The sequence below is a fragment of the Saccoglossus kowalevskii genome, chromosome 6 (genome assembly GCF_978046115.1).
Source record: "Saccoglossus kowalevskii chromosome 6, keSacKowa6.1, whole genome shotgun sequence".
In the NCBI taxonomy this organism is placed as follows: Eukaryota; Metazoa; Hemichordata; class Enteropneusta; family Harrimaniidae; genus Saccoglossus; species Saccoglossus kowalevskii.
This window is the reverse complement of record NC_140646.1, coordinates 14,636,285-14,648,427: the sequence shown is the minus strand read 5'-3', so window position 1 is coordinate 14,648,427 and position 12,143 is coordinate 14,636,285. Positions and strand designations below refer to the sequence as shown.

The window sequence follows — 12,143 nt, the reverse complement described above, 5'->3', positions numbered from 1 at the left end:
AACCCAACAGACTTGCCATCAGTGTAAGCGCCCTCACATTATCGGCCAGATTTAGGCTTGTAATGATTGACATGTCTAATATGTTCCAACCAATCAGAAGACAGGCTAATTAACATATCAACTGAGACCTCGGAAACCGGTTTATTGTTATGATTCGTGGCTCGGCTGCTCGATGCACCGTATGACATATATGCAAATTTATGGCCGCATTTACTTCACAATGCCATGCACCAGACAGTGGTGCTGCAAGCTTTTTCCTTCATTCTGATAATTCAGATCGACACAAATATAGCATTGCAGCATATAATTTACCAAGATTCATGACAGTTTCGTAGTTAATAAAAAACAACATTGTACAAGGTAAATATATCAATCTGGCAGGCTAGTTGATTCCCTCACATGAAAGTTTGGAAGGTCATTAGTTCCCTTGTCGATTCAGCAGGTAATGACATTAGGCTAAAGGGAATCTTTATTTAAACAAAACACACAATTAATGAAAGAAAGCAAGAAAAAAAACAAAAACAGAAACAACATTCTAAAAATAAAAGAATGTACAGTACAATGTTAGCAGCTGAAGGTAAAAGTAATTGCAGTTTTTCTCAAATAGTTTCTAATGGTCAACTCCCCTAAGCCAGGGGAAAATTGATACCTGTACCTTACAGCAAATCGAGCATGATATGTTTCTTAATTTGTTAAAGACAATATAAGAAATCCAGTTAAAGAATTAAAGATCAATACAGAAAATAGAAAAAACACTATGGAATTAAATTTACCTAAATGTATTAGTAATAACTTATCACAAGACTATGTTAAGAATAGAGGGATGTTGTCTTGTAAAAGCAAGAAACCTTTAGCATTGCCTTTTTATAGCCAAAAGCAAGATTGGAAGCATTTTGACATTTACTTGCTCTACTGAACTAAACTAAATGACAAAGGTGTATCAAAATAAATCTTGATAATCCATCAGATAATAATTGTCGTTTATGTGTATTACTATTATAGTGATACGCTTCTAAAATAGTCACATGACCTTACCTGGTGTAATGCTGTCAATCCATCCTCATTGGTTAAATCAGGACTCATACCACTTTGTAACAACTTACGAACTGCAATTAAAAAAAATTACACCAATTAAAAATTATGCCTACAGCAAAACTGGAAAACCTTGAGTTTCCAGAGTAGAGCTTTCGAATCAGTGGAAATTCAAACTCAAACATTGTGCCAATGAACATGTTACTGCACATATATGCAATGCATTGTGGGATAGAAGTTCCGCCTGCATAAAATGGAGAATGTTTTAAAAATATTAGGATTCAAATTAATAATATACGATTTTTTGCCACTAAGCATTATTTCAAGATATGAAGAAATGATTTCACCATAGAAACCAGTGCAAAAACGCACAATCGACGAGTTTCCATGACATTTTGGTCTCTTAGTTCTCAACAAATTATCCCTTGAACCAAATTTTGTTTGCGTACTCTGTATTCTCTTGGCATAACTCATTACAATGAAAGCACACAGCACAGAAGACGTAATCTTTAATTCAACTCAAATCTTCTTAAAAACAGAATGCTTTAATAGTACATGTATATAAAATGAGAATATCACAAATTGCTTATTGAGAATACAGTAAATTTGTTTTTTTTTGCTGCTATTTTCATGATTTGAAAACTTAGGACATTATTTAACCCTTTGAGAGCCAAATTATTTTCCCACTCAAAAAGGGGTAATTTTTTCACATTTTCAGTAATTTTAACTGAAATCAATCTTAATATTAAAACCAAACAGACAAAATTTGACATACCGGTAGCTTCCAGTTTTTGATCAAAAGTTGAAATTTTCTATGGATAAAAGCTATAATGGAAAATTTTGTGGAAGGTTTTTGAAATTGACATTGGCATTCAGTGGGTTAATAATAATAATGTAATTCCATGTCTATGAATAAAATACACAATTAAAAGTTTTAGAAAAATCAAAGAAAGCTTAGAAAGAACTCCCATGTGCTGAGAGTATTGGAGACACATTAAATATAATTCGAAATTACTTAGCTGAAAACTAATTATGCAAATCAGAAAATTAATATGACCAGATTTGAGTGTAAAACTAATGAGGTCTGCGCAATGTAACGAAAAATCTATGTCTCCAAGTTTAATTGAAATGTGATTAGAACCAAAAAATTATGAATTATTATGCTTATTAGGGAATTAATATGAACAGATTTTTACCCCAAACTAATTAGGTTTGTACATTGTCCTAGAGCATCTTTGTACTAAGTTTCATTGAAATGGAATAATTACTACCGTGAAAACTCCAAAATTTCGACCCCTCTAAAAATTCGACCGCCTATTTATTTGCCGTGTTTCGGTGTTTTATTTACCTCCAAATTTTCGACTCCACTAAAAATTGCAGACTCATTCTTATTCGAAAATTGCGACCAGTTTTAGTTTTCCCCCAAACGAAAAAAAAAACGATGTGAGCGTTCAAACGGGACCTTCCTCGAAGGCAAGAATCCGGGTTTCTGATTGACTGAGAGATTTTTATTTTATTGGTAACGAAAATATATTCTAAATAAATGAAGTTTCAAATAAAAACGAACACAAAAATCTCGGCATGCTGCGTTTCTGAATTGTTGATTATTACTGTACTCAGTAGTGATTATAATAATGTACACAAAATAAATTTGTTGAATGGTTATGAAATACAAATAAAAGTCAACTTAGTTTCATCGTAAGCGAATGATTCCGGTCTCGTATAAACGTTTGATGCTGTAGGATATCCGCCATGTTCTCTTAGGTCAAATAGGTCAAATCGCTAATTAACCAATCAAAAAGCTGGATGATGCCAACGTGTTCAAATTACCATAGCTTATTTAAATATGTTTATGTTATTGAACGCAATGCGGAAGAGATTGATGTTGTAGTACGATATTTTGGCTTGGATTTTGATGCGAAAACGGCATGATTTTTTTTAAATAAAAAAATTAGTTGTTTTTAAAAAATAAACTGGTCATTTGAAGAATAATTTAACATTGTTCACAGTGATAACAGCTCATTCTCGAAAGGAAGCTTACCCGCTCACGCTAGTCACGATAAAAATCATACACGTGTACTCTTGAATAGACAAACGTCAATGACTACGGTAAAACTTACTCTATTTTAGCCGGCAGGATTGATTGAAATGTCCGAAAAATGACGCCAAAATACACCTTAAAAGTCCCATTTTATTTTCTTAAATCCCATTTTATTTTTTAATCCAAGGGCGAATTTACGGCAGAATTTGGTCCCTCAAATAAGGGAAACGTGAGCTTTGATTCTAACCGGATACATTGCACTGGGTCGGGGAGATAGTTTGCTAAACTTCCATGTATCTTTTGTCCAATGGGTACCTGTACTTCGAACATTCACAAGTTTTCCTAGGTAGTGCGAGACAGCTTTGTCTTTTGACCTATTAGTTTTGTGCTGACCTCTTCTCCGCGTCTTGATGTTTTGTTTTGCTTGTCATAATACTCACTGATTGATGACTTTGTTTAGATTTTGAGTTACAACTTGGCCACGACCTTTGCTTTTACCGTGAAACATGAGGAAGTTTACGTCAATTGACGGACATTGCATTTTTTAAAAACTAATGAAGCACACTGTCTATCATCCCCATTTTTTCATTTGCTGATTTCTATTCTGAAAAATTCGACCGTCCGAAAATGCACCTTAATTTTGACTCTAAAAACACGTCACATTTCTAACACCAATTATTTAAAACCGGTCGAAATTTTGGAGTTTTTACGGTACTTTAGATATCAGTGTGAAAGCTTAAAATTGGTTAATTATGCAAATTAGGTAATTAATATGTACAGATTTTAACCCACAATTATTCAGGTCTGTCTATTGTCCTACAGCATCCATGTACATTCATTGATATGTGATGTATAGTACCTGAGATATCAGTGTGAAAGTTGGTTAATTATGCAAATTAGGTGATTAATATGCACAAATATTTACCGGAAACTAATTGGGTCTGCATAATTCTAGATTCATTGAAATGTGATGATTAGTACTTTAGATATCAGTAGAAAAGCTGAAAATTAATTATGCAAATTAGGTAATTAATATGCACAATTATTTACCCTAAAACTAATCAGGTCTCTGCATAGTCCTAAAGGATCTATGTACCAAGTTTCATTGAAATGCGATGATTAGTACTTGAGATACCCGTGGAAAAGCTGAAAATTAACTAATTATGCAAATTAGGTGATTAATATGCACAAATATTTATCGAAAACAATCAATCTCTGCATAGTCCTTTGAGTATGTAACTACCAAGTTTCATTGAAATGTAATGCTAACTACTTATATCAAATGCTGAAAATTAATTAATTATGCAAATTAGGTAATTAATATGTACTGATATTACCATAAAAACTATCAGGTCTGTGCAGTGTCGTATGACATCTATGTACCAAGTTTCATTGAAATGTGATGATTAGTACTTGAGATATCAGTGGAAAAACCGAAAATTGACTAATCATTATGCAAATTAGGTAATTAGTATCCACGGATTATTACCAAAAACTAATCAAAACCTAGCATTAGTTCAGAGCATCTATGTACCAAGTTTCATCAAAATCCAATGAGTGGTTGTTTAGATATCAGTGGAACAGTCATGGAACCACTAAAAAATAGCTAATTATCATGCAAATTAGGTAATTAATATGCACGGATTTTTACCAAAAATTAATCAAATCTGCGCATATGTTCAGAGCATCTATGTACCAAGTTTCATCAAAATCCAATGAGTGGTTCTTTAGATATCAGTGGAACAGTCATAGAACAGCTAAAAATTAGCTAATTATCATACAAATTAGGTAATTAACGAGCATGGATTTTTACCAAAACCTAATCAAATCTGCGCATTGGCCCAGAGCATCTATGCACCAAGTTTCATCAAAAACCGATGTATGGTTCTTGAGATAGCAGTGGAACAGTCGGACACACATACACACATACACACACACACACATACATACACACATACACACATACAGACACACTAACTGCAAAGACTCCCATTTTGTGCTTCGCACATGGGAGTCAAAAATGTAGAAAAACAACGCAAAAGCATCAGAGTAAAACCAACAAATGTAAACATCATAAATTTGTTTAATATTGTTTATATTTTTACGATTTTGGAAAGCGGACAAACAATTTCATTACATACATATAAATTGAGTTTAAATGGGTAGGTGATGTACTGTAAAATACTTTATTTTCGCTTGAATTTATTTCCACTATTTTCGATAAAGGGATGATTCAGTTGAAAATAAAATTCAGAGCATATACCGGTACCTTTTTTCATATCTTTTACACTCAGCTCATCAAAAGTCAGCAAAAATAAACTCTATACAAAACACCCAAAAAGTTTTTTCAGCGACAATTAATTCCAGCTGAAGTAAAGTCTAAAGTACTACTACTGGTACTTATTTCTATGTTAAACTAAAAGTACAATTATAGTCACTTCAAATATTATAACTATAGAAAAAGTAAATGAAACATTTACTGCTAAAATTTTGCATTTTTTCCCTGGTGTACCGGTACTAGATTTGTCAAATCTTGTGATCACAGAGAATATAATACCTTACAGCCTTGTGGACTGCAACATGCTAATTGAATTGAACGACAACAAAGTGATATTATACATGCAATTATCAGCTTTCCTCAGATATTACAACTTTTAATTAAGTAAAATTACATAATGGTTATTAAAATATCAAAACACATTACCTTAATGACCTTCCTATTGACAAAGGTTATATTAAAAAGTTATTAAAATGTGACACTTTCAACTCAGTTCACCTTTGAATTTTTATGAAAATTGGTTAAAAAAATTTTCATCCACAGTTAATGCTATTCTGTGAAGTGGCACGAAACTTACATTTTTGTTACAAATAACACACAAAAAAATGTGAGTACAGTTCTACACGACAGAATAAAGCATTATTTCATTCTTATAAGCAAAATACTACCTTGTCAGTATTGAAAATATTAACCCATATGCCACCAAACAAAAAAGTGAGATATAAGAAGACGATTTTACTATGATAGAATATAAAATAATGAATATTTTTATAATAGCATTTTTTTTTTATGCCAACATCCATATATTTGCTCGGTGTAACTTTTATAATGGGTAAAGCCTCAACCATTAAGGAACCATACGTGTCAATGACGTACATCACATGTCAATATATACTGCCCTCTTGTGTTTGGAATAATAAGGTGATGTCATATAATTTCAGCCAATCAGACACTTGTTATTATATGATTGGCGCGTTTCTAGTATTTTTTCAAATTGGCTAATTTAATAGATAAGCATTTGACATTGCGATAACCAACACGTATAAACGATAATAGTATCAATAATAAATATTGCCTCAAAAACACCCAATCTCAGTTCCACTGTTTTTGATTGTAGGTTGACGTCTACTGTGAAGTATTTTTCTTATTTTCACTGAAGGGAATCAGTGAAAATAAAAACCAGTAAAAATACCTTTTTTCTTACATTTTACATTTAAAATCAGTGAAAATAAATTCTATACAAAACAGCCAAAATGTCTTTTTAGCAAAAATGAATTCCAGCTAAAATAAAGCACTTCACAGTATTTAAAAACAGTGAGTCATAATGCTGTGAATGTTCTTCTTCCGATAATGTCAATTCCCTCTAATTTTAGGAAACATTTTTGTTATTTTTGGTAAAAAACTTGACCAAAACCTACTTTGATATTGTACATGTAGGTTGAAAAGACAACTATCAAATTTTCGAGGATAATTTCAAAAGCAGACAAGCTGCTTGTTTTACCATTACAAATGACTAGCCAATCAAAATTAAAAATAATATCCTCTCAATTTGTTTTTTAAAGTCAATTTACAAATTTCACTCAAAAATTTGGCTATTTTTGTCCCAATCTTCTGAAGGGAAGTGCAGACTAAAAACGGGACTATTTTGTGAATTTGTGATGAAAAGAGGGAACTGGTGGTGAAAAGGTTTTTTGGTTACTGGATTATCATAAGAAAATTATTGTCAACGGTATATTGTATCGAACACCAAAACATCAACCTCGTAAATGAATGAAATAATCAAGTTTTTTTATGTTATTTATGGTAACAAAAAGCTGTGAATATGGAGGATAAAAAGAACCTGCAGTGGGTGACTACATGACATCAGATTTATTGCTGCTTAGTACACAGGTTTACATGGTTTAAGCTTTTCTTTGTGGAGCATAAACGTTAATCGGATTATTGCACAAGTTATGAGTTAGTGTTGGTATACACTGTGTTGGGTACAGATTACTATGAAGATTAGAAACATTAAAATCAAGATAAATAAAGAATGAAATCACATGATAGATAATAAAATTTAAAGTTACATTCCCAATTTGTATTATATCATCTCTCACTAATTACTGTGATCAGCATGAAGAAATGATGAAATCAGTTGGTATGGCAACAAAACCTGAAATAGTGGAATACTGAAGCTAGCCGATGCGCACGTTTGTGGGCTTTTAATAAGCAACATAGTTTTTATCGTTCTAATCATTCAAGGCCACTTTAGTATATTTAGTAGAATCTTCTAAATTTTCTTTCAGGATTACAAGATTTTTCATTAACTGGATAGTCCCTCACACTTGTTTGTGTTTTGCGTGTGTGCAATGACTGGCGAGTCTTGATCGTTTACATACGAAGAGAAAATAGCGACATGGTACAGTGGGAGTATTGAATGGCACGCAGTGGAGATTGATGCGACGGCGTACTGTCTGAGTGCATACTTTGCGGTATCCTCGTAATAACCGTATTAAATATCTTTTTCTCCCAATGATACATCATGGGAATACCAAAATCCAAAGAGTTTAGAACAGAATCAGCGAAAGTTTTTGTGTGGAGTCCAGCCTGGTGGCAGCCATGTTTGTTTTTATTATTAGAGGACTCTTATGCACATAATCATTCCATATTTGGAATTTGCATTTCCTAATAGGGTTGGACGAAAATACCCCGTGGAATACCCATAAATTATGACATGCTGTAACTTATGATGTTACGGTGACAAATGTATAATAATAAAGCTTATTGCATCATTATAAAAATAGTATCTAAATCTTAGTTAATATACAAGTGTCATGCAGAAAAAATGATCATGTTTTCAATTTCTTTAGAAAATGTAATGTGATTATCTTGAATAAATGACATCATGGGAACAAGACTTTGAAGCTACCGACACGTACATTCTTACACTATCCTAAGGACATTTGTCAAGAAATAATATGATGAGATTTCCCCATGGATATTTCAATATATCTCATTAAAACTATACTCAAGGGCTTTGTCATGAAAATTTTAAATTAATGCAATTAACAGCATCGATAATATTTAATAATTAATACTTTGACATTTTGAATGCAAGTAAACACAGCATTAAACCAGGCCAGAAAAAATAAAATAAAGTTTCTGGTTTGCAGACATGTGGCTTTTTATTTTTAATAAATTGGTTTAAAAAATGTTTTTAATAATGACTTTTTTTCAAAATGTCACCGTCCCCATCCTCGAAATACATGGGCTGTACATCATCAGTAACTGAATTGTTGTGGATATGCTCATTTGCATGAAACTTTCCCAGATGTCATTGCAATGTATTCAAATAAAAAAGAAAATTTACATAGACACTGAATCTGATCACTAGAATTATTCGCACTATTATGATTACAACTTGACCTCATACAAAATTAAACAAAATATATCTGCATAGGAAACATGGGGGATGCATTGTGAAAATCAATGACGTGCATAAATAACCCACCATGAAATGGGAACAAAACTTGAAAAGAAAAAAATGACCACCAGTTGGTCAAAGGTCAAGAAAATTAAAAATAAATCGATGTGCATATCTAGACCATTATGACTTTGTACCAACTTTGAACAAAATCAGTCCAAGCATGTCTGAGATGTGACATGCAGAAAGACACACAGAATCCTAAAAAATAAATTCTCTTTTCAGAATAGGACTGACTTGGACTTGTGCCGCATGCAAATACCAAAGGCAAGACTTGTTTCTTTCTTGGGTCTTACACATGTGTTCTATAAAATAAAATCTTGAAATGTACTATTTAGATCATCAAGTTCATTACTACCGGTATATGTTAAGAGAGATAAGAAGATAGAAACAGAACACGACAGACAGCCTGCAACTAACATAGCTCCAGCAGACAGGAAAATTACATTTGTTTTCACAAAATATCCACCAAGCAGTGGCTGTTATGGATTGCCTATTTCACGGTAATTACATATTTACATGGATAATGGTTGTCATGGAAATGAGGTAATAATTGCATTTAAAGGATCACAAATTGACTAATCATGATTTTAAAAATGAGAAGCAAATTATATTTCCAGTAGAGTCTTTGTATCAGAGATCCCTTAGAGACACAAGTACTAAATTGAACTAAGGTACTTGCATATAATGACCGGTAGGAAAAGTACACTGCACAGACTTGATACTTGACCGAGCAATTTAAAGTTTACTAGTCACAAGAAAAAGAAGAGAGGAGAAACAAGACATAGTTCTTGCAGAATTTGTATTATCCAATTAATTAAGATTTGGGAATTCTGCAATCCATTTAAAATTTGCATGAGAAAATCATAATATGTAACATTGCTCTATAAAGTGACTTTCAAAATTCTTCACAAACGCCATGAGGTTTACAAAGTAAAACTTTGTAGCAGTAAAAAAAAAAATCACCAAAATTTCACTAATGCAAAATCTTAAATCATAAATATGATTTTGCAGTGAAAATTAAACAAATGTTTCAAATAAATATTGGTATCATTTTCCCTATGTGTTTCTGAATATCAAGGAATCAACAGCTTCAATTGAATTGTTTAGCAATGTTAATGTGTTTGGCGCAGTTCACTATTTAAAGCAGGGGAGTCACCTGCACATGCGTCAGATGGCCATAGTGTGTCATTGTTTACAAACAAGAGTCTACCCATGAGCCTTTACATTTTTAGTGTGTGTTGTTATCGTCACTTGGGACTCAATTCCCGCACGTGCACAGGTGACCACCCTCCCGCTTTAAAATAATATCACAGTCAATCAAAACCTTTCAATGAAGTATAGAATCGTGTAGTGGGAATATACGATGCTAATGTATCAATACATAATATTGATAAATCATAGTAGGTGCATAGGAAGTACCCCGGTAAAGCATGTAAATATGACTATACACAGCAAGGTAAATACCACTTTAAATCAAAGTAAACATGTACTGCATTGTGACTCAAACCAATGCTCATGTACAAATTATAGTATTGATGTTCCACCACTTTGCCAGATGAGATCAATTATATACATTTTTTGTATAACCTTTGAAACACGCATGGCTTGCGGCAGATTGGAGGCGATAAAAATGTAAAACTAGACATCAATCGAATCATCAAATGTCGTATCTATATTTAAAAACGATGTCAAATACAAGTAATTCTTTTTACCATTAATGAAACATGAGCTGCATTTTTTTTTTATTTAATTTTTCTTTTTAAAAATTTGTTTATCAGCAGTGTATTCAGAAAACATTTTGTTTGTCTACTAAAATTCCATATGACCTATGTATACTGAAAATTGCTTGTGTTAGTTCGCAATGAAACTAGAATACTGTTACATAATTGACTTTCACTTGGAATTTATTTCGCTAAAGAATGAATCAGTGAAAACAAGTCATTGAAAATGACACAGTCCCCGTTAAGTTCTTTTTGTGCTCGTCATATTAAAGCGGAGGGGTTGTCGCGAGCGTGTCCTTGAAACTTGAGTTCCAAGTGGCGTATACAACAGATTGTTTATTTACATCAAAACACGTGTTTCGTGTCATAGTAATATGGCCAAAATAAAAACAACCGTTACTCAGGCATCTTTGATCTGATTATGAAACACACTGATATGTATGATGTATGTGCCAATCGAATCGCTAAACCACTGCATGAGCATATGTCTCACATAAAGTACTAGGCACATGCAAAGAATGAACGGAATCGGTCCAAGGGATTCTGAGATATGACTCCGGACGGACGCACGGGCGCACAGACGCACGGAGACCGAATTATAAGTCCCCGTTTTCGGACTTCGTCTGAACGGGGACTAATAAAATCTAGTGAAAAATACATTTTTTTCTATATTTAAAAATCATCTCATGGAAAGTCAGTGAAAATAAACCTCATATAAAACAACAAAAAATGTCCTAAAAATAAAATACTTTACAGTGGCTAATTGGGGGGGGGGGGGGGTTTAAAACAGGAAAACAAAATTGAAAATTAATTGTTGAATATGGTCATCACTATAAAGACAAAAAACTAACCAAGGCGCAAGAAAATGAATGGTCACTCCCTAAATATGTTTGAATTTATTGAATTATGTAATATTTGCCTAGTTTTATTCATTGGGGGTTGGAGGTGGTGGTGATTAATTGTGAAAATTGAAAGAGGACCCATTAATTGCTTAATTGAAGAAAAAACTGCAGAGCCATTCCAACACATTATTCTTTATCAATATTTAACGTATGATTGACCTCTGATGCAGAATTCAAGAAAAAATGCTACAGACAGACAGACAGACAGACAGACAGACAGACAGACAGACAGACAGACAGACAGACAGACAGACAGACAGACCGACCCAATTATGACGCATATTGCTTCGCAACTCAAAGGCATCAAACAAAATATATCTAATAATAGAACTTAAAGCATTTCACAATATTATATATTTACAGTGACTATATTAAAGTTTAAAATGTATCTTGTCTACTTGTCAGTTGTCTATGCATGCTAACCGTGTGGTCCCTAGGCAGTGAATGAGGTGATGAAACACTCATATATATTCATATACATGTGCACATTGAATTGTAATTCAAGACAGCCAGCCTTTCACTTCAAACTGACAAAGCTTGAGTGTCTGATTTAAAGGTTAGCTTTTATTCATTCACTATAGTTGACATGTTAACTATCAAGATGATGACACAGTGCTTAATAAACATAACCATTCCATTCACACCATGCGATTATTGTCGCATATTTCAAAACTTATATTTTGATAACAATCTTTTCACA

At 32.8% G+C, this 12,143-nt stretch overlaps 1 protein-coding gene across 1 annotated transcript in view; it reads right to left on the bottom strand.

Moving 5' to 3' along the window:
• Nucleotides 1-12,143, bottom strand: part of LOC102809288 (protein phosphatase 1 regulatory subunit 16A-like) — an 88,129-nt gene that overhangs the window by 24,743 nt on the left and 51,243 nt on the right. Inside the window, exon 3 of the mRNA XM_085500085.1 lies at nucleotides 1,036-1,106. Coding sequence (XP_085356211.1) covers nucleotides 1,036-1,106 — 71 coding nt within the window. The remainder of the gene's footprint in view (nucleotides 1-1,035; nucleotides 1,107-12,143) is intronic.